The sequence below is a fragment of the Otolemur garnettii genome, unplaced genomic scaffold (genome assembly GCF_000181295.1).
Source record: "Otolemur garnettii isolate 467f Iridium unplaced genomic scaffold, OtoGar3 scaffold00235, whole genome shotgun sequence".
NCBI lineage: Eukaryota > Metazoa > Chordata > Mammalia > Primates > Galagidae > Otolemur > Otolemur garnettii.
In genome coordinates, this window is record NW_003852630.1 from 1,331,146 (window position 1) to 1,352,036 (window position 20,891).

Below are 20,891 nucleotides of genomic sequence, written 5' to 3' on the forward strand. Positions count from 1 at the left end.
GAGGTTGCTGTGAGCTGTAATGCCACGGCACTCTGCCCAGGGGGACAGCTTGAGGCACTGTCTCAAAAAAAAAAAAAAAAAAGTAATAATCCTTTACATTTAAGCAAGTTTGCTGAGGACTTCTGCTGTGCAATCCTTTGGTGGAATTTTCTCTGAGTTATCTCCTATCACATGAATATTCAGATGGTCTCTTTTTAAATATGTATTGTTTTCAGCTAAGCTGCTACTATAATAACTCACTGAGCTAGATGCCTTGGAGGGTAGAAACAGTACCAGAAGATCTGGTCTGTAGGCGATGACAGTCTGGCGGAAGAGAGAGGAAACAGACAGGACTAGAGGGCAGGGAGGGACACAACCCCAGCTCTGGAGAGGGGGAGCTTCCCTGCCCATTGTGAGAAATGGCCTGGTTGCCACTGTCTCAGATGGGTCCTGTTTCCCTTAGGGGTCTTTGTGGTGCCTCGGACATGCTTTTAAAGGGTCCGTAGTTCACATGCACAGGAGACCATTACCGCACCACGCACACCAGCCTCTCTCCTCAGTCAGCACAGCCTTGTGTGTGCAAGAACTCCAGAAACCTGCCTGAGCAGACACCTAGCACGTGACACACTGTTGAGACAGTCACTGTGCAGAGCGCCAGGCCTCTAGAGCTCACTCATCTTACAACTGAGCGTTTGCACCCTTTGGTCAATAGTGCCCCATCCCCCACCCAGCCCCAGTAACACCCTCCACTCTCTCTCTGAGTTTGGCTTTTTCCATTCAGGGAAGACCGCATGGCATTCGTCTTTCTGTGCCGGCCCATCTCGTTGGCATAGTCTCTTCCAGCTCGTCCCTGGACTTGGAAATGGCAGGATTTCCTTTTCTAAATCTGAATGATCCATTCTGCACATCTCCTCATTCACCTGCACATGGACACTCAGGTGGAGTCCACGTCTTGGCTGCTGTAAACAGCCCCACACTCAACACAGGAGCACAGACATGTCCAACACACTGTGGACAAAAGTTCCCTGAAGATGAATTGAGAAGAAAGAGACTTCATTCCAGTGAAGAGTTTGTGAACCAGGGAGACACAACCTTTGGTGTAAAATGAAGATGCGTTCTGGAAAACAAAGGGAAGCTCATCTTTTATAGAGAAAGTTCCCACCTGGTTCACACCACGTATGCAAATGAGGGATTCAAACTCTGAGTTACGATTGGTCAAGATAGAAACAGTTGACTGGTCCAGGCAGGAACAAGAACAGGCAACTGGGGGGGTGCGCGGTTGCAGCTGCCCAGTTCTCAGGAAACAGAACACATGACTGGTCTCCAACCAGCAGGCCCCAGGGCACATGAGCAAGCCCCGGGGGACCTGTGACTGTTTTAGGTCCAGGGAGCTACTCAGAATCATCTCAAGGGATTGGCCCATTCAGGGCCTGCATTACTGTTTCAGTTCCTTTGAGGACTTGTCTGGAAGTGGGGTTGCTCTTTCATATGGTAGTTTTGTTTTTAATTTTTCAAAGAATCTCTATACTGTTTTCCATAACAGCTGCACCAGCTCACATTCCCACCAGCAGTGTGCAGGGCTCCCTTTTCTCCACATCATCAGCAGCACACATTAGCCCTTTTGGAGAATACCCACCTCACTGGATGAAGTGGTATCTCGCTATGGCTTTGGTTGGCATTTCCCGTCGTTGGTGACGCTGGGCACCTCTTCCTATGCCTCAGTGTGTCTTCTGTGGAGAAATGTGCATTAAGGTTTTTTGCCCATTTTTAAGTCAGGTTATTTGATTTTTATTTGCTTGTTGAGTACTTAGTATCAAAAAACAACTTCTAGTGAAGAGATTCTGTGTTTCTTTCTCTCTGCTTTGGTTGACTTTGATATGAAACTTACCTGGAGTCCACATTGTTTAACACCTCCAGCGCATTTGGTGGCTGGATTAAGGGAGTGATATAGCAACAGGCAGGCCAGTTTTCTAGGACTGATGTAACAAAATACCACAAAGTAGATGACTTAAAGCAACAGAAATGTGTGCTCTCACAGTCTGGACACCAGAAGTCTGGAATCAAGGTGTCCCCCAGCCACAGTCCCTCTGGAGCCTCCAGGGAGGCCCTTCCTGGCCTCTCCCAGCAGCGGTGGCCCCGGGTGTCTCTTCTGGCTGTGGCCACATCACCACTGCCTCTGACTTCTTCTCAGGGTATCTCCTCTGGAGTCTGTGCCTCTGAGTGGTGACTTCCCTAACTTTTCAGGACACGGTCAGATTAGGTTAGAACCACTCTCTTCAAGTTAAACCTCATCTTAACTTGACTACTACTGCAAAGATTCTGTTTCCAAACCCTCTGCTCTATGTGGGTGTGAGGGCCAGGACTCCAGCACATTCCCTGGAGGACAAATCCCAGCCCCTGGGGTCACAGCCCCGCCTCTGACACAGAGTGGTACAGCTTTTGCAATCAGTAGGGAGCTAACTAGCAGCCTTGGTTGCACTTCCTGTCACTGGGGACAGCTGAGTCACTACATTTTAATTTTCCCAATTGTTTGCTACCAATACAGAAGACCCCATTCCAAGTTGGCGTGACTGTGGCTATCACCATGAGTTTCTGGGCTGTGTCACTGGTGAATGAGTGAAGATGGGGTGGCCCGTAGGGCTTGGCAGCAGGTGGCCATGCTATTCTAGGCCAGCCAAGAGCCACCAGGCTGCCCACCCGTCCAGCCCACACCCCAGTGAAGACATCAGTGGGACTAATGGGCTGCAGAAGCCACTCACTCTCCTGCCCCAGGCGTGTGGGGTGGTAACATTTAGGGCCTTGGAGGGGGACTTCTGAGGAGCAAGGCAGGTGCATTTGGGAAGAAACTCACAGAAAAGGGAGCTTCAAATCTTCTCTGAAGCTCAGCACTGAGACTTGTACGCACAGCTCATTTTTAATCTGTTTTGGTGACTTTGCTTTGATCCCAGGATGGAGACACCTGCTTTGTGTCTGGAGAGCACCATGGGTGGCTACAGGGCTCCCTGGCACATTGTGGCTGGGATGGGCAGTCCATCTGGAATCTCCAGCCAAGTGCCCACCACATCCGAGGTGCTCAATTAGTATGTCAAACAAGTAGATGGCCACAGACGCTGTATTTTCTGATACTTAACCATACCAAAAATGCTAGAAATTTCCATTTCCAGAATTCAGCAGTACAGGTCTTTAATTTTGTAAACTGCCTATTCCAATGACCTGCACCAAGATTATTTAGGGACTTGGGGTCATTATTTACTTCCTGGAAGAGACAGTTTCAGATTTATCAAAGATTGTCTCACAAATACTGCCTTCCTGTGTTTTGCCTATAGACAAAGACCACGCCAAAGAGAAAGAAAATAGTGAAACTTCTCTTTTGTTTAGAAATTGAACGTTAGTTGACTGGAATTCTTGCTCACATTCTATTTTCCCACCAAAATCCAAAGTAAATTTTGTTCTCAGCCTTCTGGGGTTAGGCTGTCTGGGCACCGCAGGTGAAGGCAGTGAGGAGTCAGTTCTCTCTACAGTGGGTCCTGTCCAGGGATCTGAGGGACGAGGGACCCAGACTGTGGGCAGCTTGTGACGCTGTCGGTGCCCAGTCAGGCTGCCTGTTTGTTCCAGTTAGTAAATTCCCCTCTCTGCTTTTGTACACAGTGACCTAAAAAGAAGTATTATTCCCCAGGGTGCCCTTGGGATTGTTTGTTTAAATTAAGTTTCATTTGGATTTAATCTTAACCAAACCTTTGGAGAGCAGGGGAGGCGGCCAAGATGAAGCACTGTGTGTGCCAATGAGCACGGCGGCCCCAGTGCAGGGCACGCACGGGGCCTGGTAATGTCACACTTGGGCGGCGCGGGCAGAGCTGGTGATCAGTTTATGGCCTAGATCATTGCATTTTTATTACACTCATAAAATCTGTGTTTTTCCTCATTTTCATAATGGCTTCAGTGAGCTTCTCCACCTTCTAAAGGCGCATTAAATCGTTATGTGGGGGGGAGCACCAACGTGGCAAGCAGGTTCGAAAGCCTGAAAAGCTTAAAGCAAGAAACACGTTTTGAATTCTCATCTTACTGCTGGAGTGGCACGAATGAAAAAAAGAACCGAGTTTGAGCATAATTCATATTTATTTGTGGGGTTTTTTGGCAAATACTTCAGCAGGTTCCATTAAATTCCAATATAAGTGATCTACCATGAGCTGCCTAAAGGATACTGATATTTCTACCACATGGGACCGTAAATCAGTGTTAAAAGAGGAAATACCGTGCTCGTGTTTGACTTTTAAAATGTAATCTAAAGAAGAATTTAATAACATGCACTGTGATAAAAAAGCATTTTATATTTGAGATATGTGTATTTTCTAAGTAACAAAATCTTAGATTTTTATATCTGTATTTAAAAGCAATAGAAGCCCTCTCAGATACCAAATTTACATCTAAATGCCATTTCTTATAAATATTTCTGTGACGTTAATGAACCCATAGCAGAAAGAGTAGACCCCTCTTCACTCTGTAATTTAATATGCTAATAAAAGGCTACAAATGCTACATCAGTGTGCCCGCAGAATTAATGGTTCTTAGCAATTACGCTGTAAGTATTAACATGCAGGTTTATTGCAGCGAAGTTGTAAGTTGTGTTTGCAAAGAAGTTCATCTGGAGGACGTCTGTGCTGTTGTCATTGCCCCGGGTGTGAGTGTGCACTTGAGTCCAGTGTGCCTGGCCGCTGCTTCCACGTAGCAGTTAGGAATTAGTCAGGGGGTTTGGGGTTTGCTTTAACTCAAATGGCACTGCGATATGTTGGTGTGAGTGAGTGGAATCCCAGCAGAGAATGTTGCTTTCTGTGATGTCCCTTGAAAGAAACCTTTAGAAGATATAGTTTTACGAAGCAAAGTGTCTCTCATCTGCCAAATATGCCAACTGCGGAAAGTGCAGGTGCCAGCCGCCCTCCCTCTGGGCCACATGGAAGGGGTTTCACCCAGCCTGTGCTGCTCGGTGTCACCTTAGGAAAGTCTCTTCAAGTCGGGAAGCCCGCTGAACAGAGAACGGAGGTGGTCGTGAACAGTGTGCAATGCACTCACAGGGCTTTTTAAACATTTCATGAAACGAGCAAACTCTGGGGCCAGTGTCTTCAGAGATGTGATAGTGGCTGCTGGAAACATGTCTAATGAAAATGAAATGAATTTCTGTGAAAGGAATAAATCTGACCGTGTCACACACAGTCTCTCTCTGTCCACAGATGGTGTGGGAAAGCGGCTGTGCGGTCATTGTCATGCTGGCCCCCCTCTCGGAGAACGGCGTCAGGCAGTGCCACCACTACTGGCCGGACGAAGGCTCCAACCTCTACCACGTCTACGAGGTACTTAGAGGATACCCCCGCCCAGCCCAGGCCGGCCTCCGAGCTGTCCCCATTTGCACAGAGCCCGCACAACCAGCAGCACATCCCTACGTAGGGGCAGCCTCCTGCTCTTAGCGGGAGCAAATCCCAGGAGACACAGGTGCTCAGACAGTCGTGTGGCTGTGAATTGTGTCCTGGGTAAATAGTGTGGTTTCCATTTTTTTAATTTTATAAATCCAGATGCTGACAGATTTAAAAAGCCCTACCTGCCAACATGGTCCTGGTCCAACATAACCTGAGTGGGCTAAGTGGGCCCACAGTTCCCAAGAGCCCTGCTACTCCTCAGACGAATATGATCCTGCTGCCCCTTCGAGCTCTGTGTCTGCTCCATCTGACCTTTCTCTCTGTGGGCAACCTGCTGACAAGTCTATCTCTCTTGCTAGATTTCCGCCCCTCATCAAGCAGGAACTAAATTCAGACATTTGCGGGAGTGCTTAGACACACCCTGGTGTTCCATTCTGCATTGCACTACTCAGACTGCCCAAGTTCCCAGGAGGAAATAAGTTAGAGGCTTAAATGTGAACTCTTCAGTCATGGATACAGCATCAAGGCCACTATAAGACAGGCTTGCGGGTGGCAGCGTCCAAGGCGGAGTCTCTGTGTGCGTGTCTACACAGTCCTCACTCCTCCACACCAGGTGCTATCAGCGCAGACCAGGTCTCTGTGAGAGCAGAGCCACTTGGCAGGACACAGTTGTGTTGATGGTTTTGCCCAGAAGTATTTTTCTCTGGTTACTTTTTTCGAAAGCTTTTATGACTTAGAAATACAAAAGACAAAAATACTTGGAGTAGTTTTGGGTTGTAACTTTTTTTTTTGAGGCAGAGTCTATCACCCTGGGCAGAATGCTACAGTATCAGCCTCACTCACAGAAACCTCAAACTCTGGGCTCAAATGATCCTCCTGCCTCAGCCTCCTGAGTAGCTGGGACTAAAGGCGCCCACCTAGTTTTTCTATTTTTAATAGAGATGGGGTCGCACTCTACCTTAGGCTGGTCTTGAATTCCTGAGCTCAAGGGATCCTCCTGCCTCAGCCTCCCAAGTAGCTGGGACAGGTGCCGACCACAACGCCCACCTAGTTTTTCTATTTTTAGTAGAGACAGGTCTCACTCTAGCTCAGGCTGGTCTTCAACTCCTGAGCTCAAGGGATCCACCTCTTTGGTCCTCCCAGAGTGCTAGGATTATAGGCATGAGCCACTGCACCTGGCTAGATTGTAATGTATTTTTTTAATTATTTGCCTGTCAAGGCCCTAAGTGACATTAAACACACATGATAAATACCAGCCTTCTCCACAGCTCTAGCCCTTCTCTCCTCCCACCTGGCTCCATGTCGGGCGGTGCTGGAAATGTGTGATGCCCACGCTTCCCTCCACTCCCTGCCTCTGGTCTTCCTGCAGGTGAATCTGGTCTCTGAGCACATTTGGTGTGAGGACTTCCTGGTGAGGAGCTTCTACCTAAAGAACCTGCAGACCAGCGAGACGCGCACGGTCACCCAGTTCCACTTCCTGAGCTGGTATGACCAGGGAGTCCCTACCTCTGCAAGGTCCCTTCTGGATTTCCGCAGGTATGGCTGAGAGCCCGTAGGCAGACAAGCACGAGCGTAGCCACCGGGGGGCAGGTGCATGTTGATTACAGGGGTCCTTGCCACCTTCTGTGTGATAATCAGAGGGAAGGAAGGAGGACTGTGTTGGCCATACATAGTAACTGTGAGATGTTTTCTAGTTTTAGAGGTGCTGAAATGTGAGGGGAAAGGTGTCTCAGAATTGTAGAAATACAGTCATTACTTTGATAAGATTCTTCAACCAAATGGCAGTCCTAAGTTCACATCTCCCAGGACCACAGTGACCGAGCTCAGATCTTCAGCTGGGACATGCACCTGCTGCCAGCAGGATGCGCTTCACAGATGCAGGCCCAGGCTCTGAAGTGGGTGATCTTGGGTGAGGGCCTGGACACTCTGAGCACGTGATTGTGTGTATTTTTAGTGCTATTTTGAAGTTAATAGTTTAAAAAAAATTCCAATTTTTTGTTCATTGCTCCAGTGAGCCAGTCACCCAGTGAGTTGTCTTCTCCTAAAGTGTGTTCATCGAACTCTAAATGAATGAAAGACTCTGTCTTACAGGAAGAAACTGTGGGAAAGAAAGTGTAATTTATGGCTGAGGCTTTGCCTGCACACCACATCTGGTGGTGAGCAGTTGGTTCATCCTGGCTAGTTACTGGCAGTGAATGAATAAATAACCACAACAAAAATGGAATTGCCCGGCAGCACCAATAACCAGTTCTAAATTTTACAGAACGTCTCTTACATGACGATAGGACATCTACCTACTAAGGAAAACAGATAAATACCAGGCAGGGCTCAGAGAGGGAGGCAAAACTGTGGCACGCACCAGCTCCACACAGCCTTTGTCTCTGGACAGCTGCTCCTCCCCTGCCCGTGGTCACCTAACCCTGAAAGGCCGGCATTGTCCCAGAGACTTGGACAGGTTTGGACTTGTCTCTGGGTTTCTTTAATTTGTACATTACAGACTTTGTTACTATTTCTTTTGCCTTATAGTCTACTTTGAAAAACAAAAGGTTTTTTTTTTATTTTAATTATTCTTTGGATCAAGTAGCACTTAGAGGTGCTTTGCGCAGGAGAGACAGGACTTGGTGCCATGTTGCCACCACTCTGTCACCTCCTGCAGGGACACAGAAGGCAGACCCAGAGTCCCTCACATGCCCCGGAGCAGCCACAACACACATCCTAATTTCCTGGCCCTTACACATATGTTCTCGATTCAGATTTATTCCTAAAGACATTCTATGTAGAAACTCCACTCCCTGAAACAGGGTCTTCAAGAAACAGTCACTACTGGCAAATGGATGTAGCCACAAAGACGGCGCCTGGACCTGCGGCCCATCCTTGCACCCACTTGGTGTATTAATGCACACGTGCATGTTCTGTGTCCATGTCCACACACGAGACTGGATGTGCACTGGGCCAACCCTCTGTGTGCACGATTTGTCATAAAGGAAAACCTGATTCCCCAAACTCCCTGGCTCCAGGGTCTAAGGCGATGTGGCCTGAGAAGGTTTTTGTTAAATGAACCCCAGACACAGTTTTGAGGATGGGGGCTTTGCTGCTGGCCTTACATGGCACTGCCCAGCCTCCTAGGCCACTTCTCAACCTGGGCAATTGGCTTGGACAGTCACATTCTCAGAAAGCCTCACGCTTAGACCATCTTTGGTAGGAAATTTTCTCTATAAAGTAGCCACCAAAATTTCAGCCCCAGGAAAGGTGAGAGGGCCTGTGGAGACATGGCCGTCAGGACACAGGGTTCCTTCTCTTTGAACAATAGGCAGCCAGTCCGGCTGGTGCGTCCCTCAGGCATGGGATGTGTAATTAAATATTTCTGGAGCCCAGAGGGAGCACATTTACACTTTAAAGAGAAGCTGCTAAGAGATAATTATCATCTCTTGTGAGGGCTCTGCTTTTAAAAACTTCACTCCCTCTCTCCCTCTCTCCACCACTCTCTCCCTCTCTCTCCCTCTCTCTGCCTCTCTCTCCCTCTCTCCATCTCTCCCCCCCCCCATTATTCTCACATGTCTTGCTGTGTGCAATGGCATTCACTAACCGCTCACTGTAAACATGGACAAACCCTTACTTTGCCAGCTAATTAGCGGTGGCCAGTGTCATTTTTGTGATGTTGCAGCTAGTAATATGAGCCCAGTTGCATAGTCACAAAAGTGATCATTGGAAACTGTGACTGTGCTGCAGGGACACTGGGGCGCCCCTTTTCTGAGCCTCTAACGACCTCTGACCCTGCGTGCTGTGGTTTGCGTGACGGCCGGTTCTCCCCCGGTGACCGAGGGTCGGTTTGTATACTAACCGTTCTTCCTCAGTGACGTCCTTCTGTCGGATACACACGGTGTCGATTTTCCTCAGTGGCGGAGACCTTTGCTGGCTGACGGTTTGTTCTAGCGGAGGGAGCGTGGCAGCCCCGTGTTAGCCCACTCAGGTCACCTGGGGGACTCGTGGGCTGTGTCAGGCTGGGCTTCTCTCTCTGTGACACTCCACACACAATGACATAGTGCGTGACTCTCTGTAATGAAGCCCTGAGACCTCTGCTTGTGCCCAGTTGAGGTGTCTGTAGACAGGTCTATGCTGGCACAAAAATTACACAACACCCTCCCCAGGCTGTCACGGCCAGCAGCCACAACACAGTGGAGAAAACAATATCTTAAATTTACCATAAAATAAAGGCAGGAGTTACAGATGTTGAGAAGCCAGTTGTAGCAAGAAAAGCCAGTATTGGCTTTTGAGCAACATGCCTTAGCCAGAGAGATTACTGTTGCATTTTGCCAAAGCGAGAGCTGACCACTGCAAGTGACACACCACGGCGTCTTCCAATTATTAGACCAGTGCAGTTTTCAGAAAGGTACCTGTGGGTTTTCTTTTTCTTCCATGTACCTTTTTTTGGTGCTTGGTCTCATTGTGCAAATATGAGCAAACCAGCATGTGGACATGCATACGTGGAGGTGAGCGTTGACGGAGCCACCCCAGCACGAGGCGGGCGCCTGGAAGTCGGGTGCAGACTCAGACCAGCAGGCCCTAGACAGCAGAGCCCTCAGGGTTCCCCTGCCAGTGGGTGGCTTGCTGACACTACACACACACACACGTGTGTGCACATGCACACACACTCAGTCTTTACTGAGAGAGAGGCCCCCACACCCTGAGGTATGTCCCTTAGATCCAGCATGTTTTTATGAAAAGCTGGAGCTAAGGCTCAGCCCCCATGCACAGTGGTTAAGGCACTGGCCACATACACTGGGGCTAGTGGACTTGAACCCAGCCTGGACCTGCCAATCAACAATGACAACTTACAACAACAACAACAACAACAATAAAAATAGCTGGGTGTTGTGGCAGATACCTGCAGTCCCAGCTACTTGGGAGACTGAGGCAAGAGAATCACTTAAGCCCAAGAGTTTGAGGTTGCTGTGAGCTGTGACACCACAGCACCTTACCGAAGGTGACAAAATGATACTCTGTCTCAAAAAGAAAGAAAAAAAGCTGGAGCTGAGATGATATCATAGCCGGAGTCAGGATCGGGAAATTTTGAAGCAAAAGTGGGGGCTCTGTTTCCATTCTTTGTTCTCCAGAGATCAGGAACTTTGCCGTGTCCTGGCCCACAAGTACAGAGGGTTTTACATTTTTCCCCTCCCCCAAAGCCTTAGAGCTGCAGCACCCAACAGCCTATAAGGCCGTCTCTGGGTGGCCCGCAGGCTCTTGGGAGTGGCCACGCCTTACCAGGCCCTGCAGCTGGTACCCTCCAGCTCCCACTCTGCTGTCCACCGTGGGGCCTTGGGATCCCCATGAGAAGGCCTCCTTCTGCTCACTCCAGAGAGGAAGTTGGAAACAAGGAGAGAGCTCTGACACTCGGGCCCTGTGACGTCAAAGCCTCTCCCAGCTCATCAGTCACAGGAACACTCACTGCCCCCTCCGCAGCCACCCCACTTCTGTCCTGACGGTTCACAGCAAAGCCACCAGCTGGGTGAACTTCCTCTCCAGCTCACGACTTGGGTGCTGAGGAGACTTGTCTTTCAAAGCCACACGACGGCCTCTGTCCCTGCTCCACTGTCTTGGAGAAGCTGGTAGCTCACGTCTCACATTACAGGACACCAGGCTGCATGCTTCAGGGCACTGCACGGCACATTTTTCCTTCCAATAAGCTGAGCTCCTGTCTTTAGTTTATTAAGAAATATTTTACTGAGAACTTTGATGTACTTTGTAAACATGTCTAGTTGTTTCACTGAATTTTTAAAAAGAAAAAAACTTGAAGCTTACATGGGGAATTTTAAATCAGTCCTCAGTTTTGATTTAGAGGTTGGTTGTGAAATCTTAGATATGTTCTCATTGTTAAATTTCATAACTTCTGACCTAAAATCTGCACAGTGTGGAGTTTGCTTTTAAACAGACTCAAATTCATAAAAATAGAAAAGATTTATCTTGGACTTAATTGAGGTTTCTCTGTAATTTAGATATCCTTACCAAAAGCTGAGAGATAAGAAAGGCCATTAAGGCTGCTGCTTCTAGATAGTACGGTAATATCGTAGTATATTCCAATATGATATGTACACTGTAAGAAATTTTGAGCATAAGTCGCCTAGCTCAAAAATTTTAGTAAAGAATCAAGATATTCATATCACAACAAAAGGTCAGATGAACTGCAGCAAAAAAAAGGAGAGGTGGGGGAAAGGGCTGGGAGGAGAGGGTGGGGAAGGAGGAGAGGGTGGTGGAGAGGGGAGGGTGGGAGAGAGGGCCGGGTGGGGGCACTGCGGCCGATTGCCTGGAGTTCTTGCTTATAAAGTAAAACAACGTCATGAAGGTATAAAAATTGTTTTAAAAGCTCTGTCCATAACTTAATATTGAAAAGGAAAATCTTTGACATTGTGTATATAATTTTGATTTTCTTGGTCAAAACAGGCTTTTGCAAAATAATTTCAAAAATACGGACAAAAATTGCTTTGGCTTATTAATTATTTTGAATAACATAAAGTCTTGGTATGTAACCATAATTTTTATATCTCTTTTTATTTCAGAAAAGTAAACAAGTGCTACAGGGGCCGTTCTTGTCCAATAATTGTTCATTGCAGGCAAGTAAAACTTTTAACATGGATTAAGAAATATTCTTGCTACCTCAAAAAATAATCTATGTGATTAAATGCAGAAGCTGAACTTTCTAGTTGCTTAATAAATAAAGGTAGCTAACTGATATTTCTAAAGGAAACCAAAGGTGCAGACTTAATTCTCTCAGCCACTTAGCTAGATAAGACACTGACTGTGATTATTTTTTTGTGTCTGCGCGGATGCACCATTTCCTCTGCGGCCCCATGCTATCCCTGCCTCCTGTCCCCCACGATGCCATCCAGCCACCCCATTTTCTTCACACTCTTAATGCTGCCAGCACACAAAAGCCTTGAGATAGTACTTTTGATCTCCTGCATTGCCTTGGCCACCCATACAGGAGCTGAGGTCTGGACCCCTGTACAGATGGGCCACTTAGAGCCACGAGCAGACGAGGACAGCCTCTGTCATGACAAGGGGCGTGGCAGTTTCCAGCTCATTACCTGAGTCTGGGCTCTTGGGTGAAAACTCAGTGACTCAGATCCTTCATTATATAAAACCACACCAGTGAGACTTGATCCATGCAGAGAAAACTCAGTCTCACGGCACCATTTCCACCTGCCCTGGTCCTCGGCTATTCTGGGTAAAGAAGCCATACTTCACTTTTCTAGAACTATCTTATAGAAGGCTCTTTTCTGCCTGGGATAAAAAGGAAGTCTGTCTCCAAAGGTCAAATCTCAAATCTGTGGGTTCAGTCAAGAAGCAAGCGTGTTCGTGCCCATGTGTGCTCTGTCCATGACAGAGGAAGAAGTCGAGGGGGCCTCAGTGTCCCCAAAGAGTGGGACAGAGCACCTTCAGCCATCAGCGTGTCGAGACAGCCGGCTAGTTAGGAGGTTTTTGTAGCATTTCTTAAAATATGCACATGAGTATGGGCTGTGCCAAGAAGACAAGTGGGAGGTGCACCCCAAGAGCGTGGCCTGTGGTCACTCGGGGTGGGCGAGGAGGGTGGACGGCGGCTGCTGCCTTCCCAGGACGCAAAGCAGGCCCCACTCTCGGCTTTCCAGACACAGCTTTCCTCAACCATTTCTTCAAGAAAATGTGTTAAAGCCAAACACAATGATCTTTTTTCCATCTGAGATCAAGCTGTGGGCTTACGGGTGATTTTGAGGGTCACAGGCCAGATCAGGAACGTGAGGCTCAGCAGCGTGTTGGGCAGTCAGTCACACGATTACTGAAGCCTCAAATGGAAACTCTCCTTTTAATTTTTTTCTTAAAGTCACAATTGATGTGGCTAGGAGTATACTTGTGAAAAGCCTTCCATTTAAAAGCCACAGATATAGAGATAAGCGAATGTGCTTTAGAGGGGGTCCCTGGAACACAGGTAGCTCTGCCCGGGGAGACACAACCTCACACGTTTCTTCCAAGCAGCAGACCGTGCTGAGGCTGCCCCTTCTCCTGGAAAAGGAATTTTCATTTTTTTCCATTTGCTGTTGTTAAGGTATAATTCAAAACATTTTTACAACTCCAGCCCAGATGGTAAATATTCCAGTTATAGCTGGTAGGATGAGAAAGACATGAAATGACAGTGCTTTTTAAAGAATATGATTAAGCAACAGATGAGACGTGCATTTCTACCTCTGAGAGGGAGGACATTCACTTAACAAGGGCACGACGGCCAGGCATGGTGGCTGATGCCTACAACCCTAGTGCTTTGGGAGGCTATGATGGGAGGATCAATTAAGGCCAGGAGTTTGAGGCCAACCTAGGCAGCATAGCGAGACCTCTACAAAAAAATAGGAAAAATGCCGTGAAGGCTATGATAACCAGTTTGATGAAAATATTTCAAATTGTAAATAAAACCAGCACATTGTAGCCCCCCCCCCAAAAAATAGAAAATAGCCAGGTGTGTTGGTGAACCCTAATAGTCCCAGCAACTTGGGAGGCTGAGGTGAGAGAATCGCTTGGGCCCAGGAATTCAAGGTTATAGTGAGCTGTGATCGCACCACTGTACCCCAGCCTGAGTGACAGAGTGAGACCCTGACTCAAATAAAAAAAAAAAAAAGAGGTGGCCCTCAGGCCCTGATGAACTGGCAGCTGTGGTTCCAGTGTGACCCAGCGGGGCCCACCCCTGGGTCCTCCCCACTGCCCGAGGGGGGTGTCCAGTGATCACAAAGAATTGAGCAGTGTTTTTAATACCAATGCTGTCAACTCTGACACAGTCAAGCATTTCTTTTTCTCACCTTTTCCTGAAAAAATTTACCACATCTTTGGCCAAAGAAGGAGAAAGGAGGAAAGAAATAGGTTCCTCGAAGCAGGATGGCTCAAAGGCGCACGCACCCCAGCCTTGGCCCTGCCCCCCATGCCCACGTACACGGGAGGGAACCGGCTGTCGCGGGCTTTGTGGGCTTCCCACGGCAGCCCCTCTCATGTCTCTCCTTCTGTTGGCAGTGACGGCGCGGGCCGGAGCGGCACCTACGTCCTGATCGACATGGTTCTCAACAAGATGGCCAAAGGTGAGCACGGCGCCTCCGGGCTCAGAGCTGGCCCGTCACTGGCAGCGTAGGGCCATGGTGTTCACAGAAGGTCCCGGAAGACATTAGCTGGTGGCTGTCCTCTCCCCGCAGCACGACGGGGGCTGATGGGCACACTGACTCTGGTCCCTTCTTGCTCACCCGCTGAACGCATAGTAGGCCCTCGATGGCATTGGAACAAGGGTGCAGTCCAGGGTCTTCAGACAGTAGCAGTCAGTGTACCTCAAGGCAGTTTCTAGGACACTCCGCCATTACTAAAACTGTATTTGCAGGATATAATTTAGGTTTTGTGCAGGAGCCACGCTAGAAACCTCTGGGAGTGATTGCCGTCAAATATAAACCATCTTATCTCCACAGACCCTCCAGCGGTCCTTTCAACAATGTCTCCATCTCAGGGAGTCTCTCTGCATTCCAGGGCGTTTCTTCTCTGGGGCCCTGTGGGGTGGCTGGACCTGACCTTACCAGATGAGGGAGGGGCTCACAGCCAGCAGCAGGTGGACAAACCTGGGGGACCCGGCTCTGCTAGAGATGAGTTTTACCCCTTTGGACAGAGCCTGGGACCCAATTTCTTCTACAGAAATGTGGGCCTGGGATTGGCCTGCTACTTCTCCAGGTGCCGAGCTAAACTCCATACCTGTGAGGCCAGAGCCAGGGCCCACTTCTTCCTTCTCCATTAATGCCACTGTGTCTTACCAAATATACAGAGAGTGCCCCAAAATGCATGCACATTTTAAGAAATGTTACCTATGGATTACTTTTGGAAGTTGAATTGAAGGTACCTTACTGGTCAGGTAAGATCCATTTTACCTGCAATTTGCACACTTTGGGAAATGATCAATTTTACTTCCAACAAAACCATTTTTTTTGAGACAAAGTCTCACTTTATCACCCTGGGGTAGAGTGCTATGGTGTCATAGCTCACAGCAACCTCAAACTCTTGAGCTCAAGCAATTCTCTTGCCTCAGCCTCCCAAGTAGCTGGGCTTACAGGCGGAAGCCACTGCACCCAGCCCCAACAAAACCTTTTTAAATGTGCATATGTTTTTGGCATCCTAGTATAAATTTATAGTTATTGAAGCTCAGAGCTACCAGTAGGTTTATATTTCTTCCCTATCCCTTCTTTCTCTCTCTCCCACGTAAATAATTTCCCTTCTAGTAAAACCAAAATACCTTCTGAACAGTGCTAGGGATTTTACTGCAGTGCTTCTGTCCAGGCCTACAGTTTTGACCAACACGCTGCCATCAACTTACCTGGTGCATATTTGTTTTAAGTGGAAACTTGCTGTTAGCAGGTGGCAAGAGACTCTCAATTTTCACATCTGCTAGGACTGCTCTGGTGCCACCACATCATGTAATAGAGCCCAGGTTCCCTCCACAGTGGAGAAACACAAAGTGTCCAGCCTTGGGATCATAGCCAGGGGCTGGGTGGACATTATGTCCAAGGCCACAGTGCACTATTTACTGGCGCCATCGTACCGTGTAATATCAAATGCCACTCCAAGTGCAAGATAGGCACTCAACAATACGTGTCCAGCCATGTGGAACGGGCCAGTGTGGGCAGGCTGGGCCTTTTCTGAGATTGGTCAACCCTTTCTGCTCCTGACCTGCTGGCCGTGAGCTCAGGAGAGATCAAAGGGCAGGGTGTCGGCGCTGGGAGGTGGGCCTTTCCCAGGCCACCACACGGAGAGGCGCCGGGCTTTGTTCAGGGCCGGGCTGGGCCTGCCTGTGCACCGGGCGGGCGTCTTTGTGCAGCCTGAGAAGCTGGAGGCCCCATTGCAGACCCTCGTTCATCAAATGATCAAAGGCCCAGAGCCCTGGACGTGAAACCTTTCTTCCCAATTCCCTTTCTTAAAAGGAATGAATTGCAGAGGACCAAAGAATGCCTCGCAAAGCGTCCTGGTGCCACAGCCTGACGCTGGAGTCCCCGGTTCTGAGTGCGCCAACCTCAGCTTGCTTTCAGCCGTGCCCTTGTCCAGAAGGCCTTTCAGGGATTAGGGCCTTCGGGCCTTGTTTAAGGGCCTTTAAGAATGAACTTGGAATAATTTAAGTTCTTTCTCCACTGTCTAGTTTAGCAGCCGGCAGACAATAATGCAGTTTGAAATCAGAGTAAATAGGCTCTCAGTCCGCAAAGGATTTTGTGGCGGGAAAGTAGACAGCAATCTGTAAAGCGTTTCTATGAGTTATTTCTGTGGCAGCAAAAGCGTTTCTAAGTAATATAAAGCATCAGAACCAGCTTTTAGGAAGGGCTTAGCTCACATGAAGCAAAAACTTTTGTTTTCAGCCAAAACATTTTCTGAGGTGTGCTTTTTAGGTCTTTGTCAGTGACATCTCTCTAATCAGAGTTTTTTCTTTATCACCATTTTTTAAAGGAATGGAGAGCACCAGACAAGTAGCATGGCTTCCCAAGACCGTGTTTGCTGGGTCGCCCTGAGGGGCTGGGGCAGGGCCTCAACTGCACGCAGGCAGGGCCAGCACAGAACCCGTGGTTGGAACGCAGGCCCAGGTGCCATGTGGCCTGTGCTGAGGAAGAACAGCCCCCTCACCCCGCCACAGCGAGGCTGTTCAGATGGCCCTAGAATGGGGAGACTGGCTGCTGCTGTTGGCAGGGTCCAGGCCCAGGGCTAGGGTCTCGCTTCCCAGCATGAATCGCTGAGCTGGCTGTACAGTGTGCTGGGGTTGCCTGGCGGACGCGCGTTAGCTGAGTGCTGTCAGGTAGGGTCCACCGTGAGCGTGTGATGAGGGTTGGGCATTGCAGCCTCATACCCACTGCTGGTTTGCACCCTCAGTGAACTGTGCATGGACAAGCTCGTTCGGTTAACATAAGCAATTACACGACCTCTGCTCCACTTGGCTCTGGTTTGGCTACTGTGGGGACCTCATGCAAGTGGGGTCATGCACATTTGTCCTCCTGCAACTGGCTATCACTGACCACGTGTTGCCAGACATGTCAGTGTCCTTGTTTGCACAACTGAGTGGTGTCCCATCGCATGGGCAGACCACACTTTGTTTATCCACCGTTCACTTATAGACCATGGGCTGTTTGCCCCTCCGGCTACTGTGAATGACGTTGCTGTGGGCATGGGCAAGCATCTTGAATCCTTGCTTTTAGTGAGTTTGGAGATAAACCCAGGAGCAGAACTGCTGGTCTGAGACAGTTCTGTGCACCTGTGTGGGGAGCCCCCAGGGGTCCCCAAAAGCAGCGCTCGGGGCACCACCTGTGAGTCCGTGCCAGCATGTGGGATTCTCCGTTGCTTGAGTTGTTGCCATGACTCTCTGTGGTCTGGGTTTTCACTTCCCTGCAATGGGCCATGTTGAGCATCTTTTCGTGTGCTCCGTGGACGTTTCTGTCATCACTGGAGAAATGTCTCTTCCAATCCTTTGTTGTTGGATTATAAGGATGTTTATGTTTTCTGGATGTTAATCCCTTATAAAATGTGTCTTTTACAGTTTTTTTCCCCATCATATAGGCTGTTCTTTTACTCTCTTGGTCATGTTCTTTCTTGCAAAAAAGTGTTTAATTTTTACGAAATCCAGTTTACGTTTTTAAAAATTTTTTGAAACATTTTTCTCTGTAGCTCATTGCACATCAGTGTCATTGAGGGTGGCCCCAGCCTCCCTGCTCTGTCACCCCCAGTCCTGCTGAATCCTATTATCACAACGTCATTCGCCCTTTTGGCAAACACCAGGCTGATCCACAAATGTGCCTGTCTAGCGGGTCACTAGGGAACACGCCCAGTTTGACACAGGTCAGCTGGTGGTGACTGAGGACCTGCAGCTCCCCAGCAGAGCAGCTGGACGCCGCAGACAGGACAGAAAAGTCCCGTCCTCCCCTGAGAGAAGCAGCCATGGCTGCCCAGTTGTGAGGTGGAGAGCACAGACATGGCTGCTTGGGGCCATGGTGCCAGGGCACATTTCCCCAGCTAGCAGGCCAGGCTATGGTGGGAGCTGTTTTCATAGAACTGAAGGGACTTGGGGGGACATTTGCTCCAACCACTTTGCTGTGAGCCAAGGAAGCAGATCCCTGAGGTTTGAGGCCCTGGCCAGGGTCAGACGTGTCACCCTGGCTTGTTCCGGGACCCCAAGAAACAGCTCGGAAGGGTGGCCAGTGGTGCAGCCAGGGACAGTGGGGTCAATGAGTTGGGGAGTTTATTGTGGGCTGTCGGGAAAACTGCAAGAGGAAGAGGGGAGGGCGGACCGCGGGAGCAGGATGGCAGGAGGCCACCCCCTCTCGTCAGAGTTGGGAGTGAGGGGGGCCAGGCTGGCCATGCAGGGCACAGGCCTCAGCCATGGCATCAGAGCCTTAGCATGGCTGTACATGTGGCTCCCTCCTCCACAGACAAGGCCAACCTGGATGGGCAGGCTGGGGAGAGCAAGACACTGGTGCTTATGTGACTCAAACAAGGGAACAAGCAGGAAACAGACTTCACAGACCCGCCTCCTCCCATGTGTCCCCAAGTGACAGTGTCTCAGCTGCAGAGAGTGGCAGGCTGGGAACAGCGTCCGGACGAGGCGAGTCCCCTCTACTCAGAGGAGCAGTTGTCCTCTTCAGGCCACAGCCTGGGTCTTCTCCCCTCAATTTATTTCTAATGTTTCTCCCACCACCAACATCCCCAACCCCTTCCCTAAGCTATTCTGGTGCATTGGAATAGTGACAGCTGGGGGCCCTTGGAGCGTGAAGTGTCCCATCTGAGGCAGGAAGACAGTGGCCCTTGGGCGCAGCAGTGTCCTGGTGTGTGGCCATCCCCATGGGGTGGGCACAGGGTGGGCTCTGGAGCTGACCTTCTCACTGGAGGGACCCCGAGCTTGGGAAATTCCCAGCACAGCTCCCTTGGGTGTGTTTATGAGCTAGTGCGGCCCTCACCCACCAGGTGCCCTGAGGGGCTTCCTGTTCATCCTGCGAGGGGCATCAACTTGGCCTCCCTCGGTTTCCTACTGCAGCAGAAGGTGGCCCTGGCAAGCTGGGGCCTTATGGCCTGACTGTGAGGACACCTGGGCTACCTCAGTGCCAAGTATCCTCCAGCCCTTGCTGTCCCACCTTCTACCATGAGAGGAAATGGTCCCTGCTGCCCCCCAGACACCTGCTGAGCTCCTCCTTCCAGCCCACGCTGCTCCATACAGATTTAGGCCCATCCTACAGGCTGCGGGGATTCCCTACAGGCTGCAGGGATTCCCTATGGGCCTGGGCACCTTGAGACAACTCCCAAACCTGATGTCCCTCTCCCCAGACCACAGGGGATGCCCCCTGAGGCAGCAGATCCTGCATCCCCTCCCGGTACTCTGAAGAGGTCAGGTGCTCTTCCAGGAATGCAGCGGCATACCACACCACCACCCATGGAGAACACACATGAACCCCAGAGGTCAAGGTGGCACTGAAAGCCACACTGTTGCATCGTGTCACCTGAGGGGGACGTTTTCGAGTGGAGGTAGGAGCCTTGGAGAGCACCAGCTTTTCCGAGGAGGTCCAGGAAAGGCAAGCATGCAGAAGAATCTTAATCAACAGCCCTCCTGTGGACCCCCGGACTCACCTCCTCGGGCAGGCAGAAGGGTTGTGCAGGAGTGTGACTTGGGCTAAGATATATGCACCCGGTTCCCTGGAGAGCCTTCCAGTTCCCCTTTTTACAAGATAGAGGGTGCAAAGTGGCCTTGGCCATGAGCTACATAACAGGCTTCCACTGCTTCCACCATAAGCCACAGAACAGAATCAGAACTAGCACTGCCCCACCAGGTCACCATCTGAACCCACACAGACTCGGGGATGAGGCCTCAGGGCAAAGCAGAGGAGAGCTCTGGCTCTGCATGGCCATGAGAGACCTAAAGACAGACTCCCCGGTCGGCTCCTGGGAGCAGAGGTGGCAGGTTTCAGTGGCCCTGGGCAGGCCCTGGCAGCACTGTTTCATGTGTTCTAATCAGGCACGAGCATGGAAGTGATGCTGTGGCACGAGTTAGTGTTCAGCCACCCAGGCTGTCCAGAACCTGTTCCATGTGCCCACAGTTTGCTGTGGATCTTTATGCAAGTACAGGCTCTTCCTAAGAGCCGTTCACCCATGCGTGTGCTCCTTCATCTGAATTCTAAATGGTATTGAGCGCCTGGGCTATCTGTCTGGGTCCATGTGTGTTGTGCAGGGCTCTGGTTCGTGTCTGTCTGGAGTACATGTGTGCTGTGCAGGGCTCTGGTTATGTCTGTCTGGGTCCATGTGTGCAGGGCTCTGGTTCGTGTCTGTCTGGGTCCATGTGTGCTGTGCAGGGCTCTGGTTATGTCTGTCTGGGTCCATGTGTGCTGTGCAGGGCTCTGGTTCGTGTCTGTCTGGAGTACATGTGTGCTGTTCAGGGCTCTGGTTAGTGTCTGTCTGGGTACATGTGTGCTGTTCAGGGCTCTGGTTAGTGTCTGTCTGGGT

General features: G+C 49.8%; 1 protein-coding gene across 1 annotated transcript in view; it reads left to right on the forward strand.

Annotated features, from left to right (window-relative positions):
* The window catches only part of PTPRN2 (protein tyrosine phosphatase, receptor type N2), a 648,263-nt gene that overhangs the window by 611,760 nt on the left and 15,612 nt on the right, over positions 1 to 20,891 (forward strand). Inside the window, exons 17-20 of the mRNA XM_012812959.1 lie at positions 5,205 to 5,324; positions 6,757 to 6,923; positions 11,942 to 11,995; positions 14,415 to 14,479. Of these exons, the coding sequence (XP_012668413.1) occupies positions 5,205 to 5,324; positions 6,757 to 6,923; positions 11,942 to 11,995; positions 14,415 to 14,479 (406 nt within the window). The remainder of the gene's footprint in view (positions 1 to 5,204; positions 5,325 to 6,756; positions 6,924 to 11,941; positions 11,996 to 14,414; positions 14,480 to 20,891) is intronic.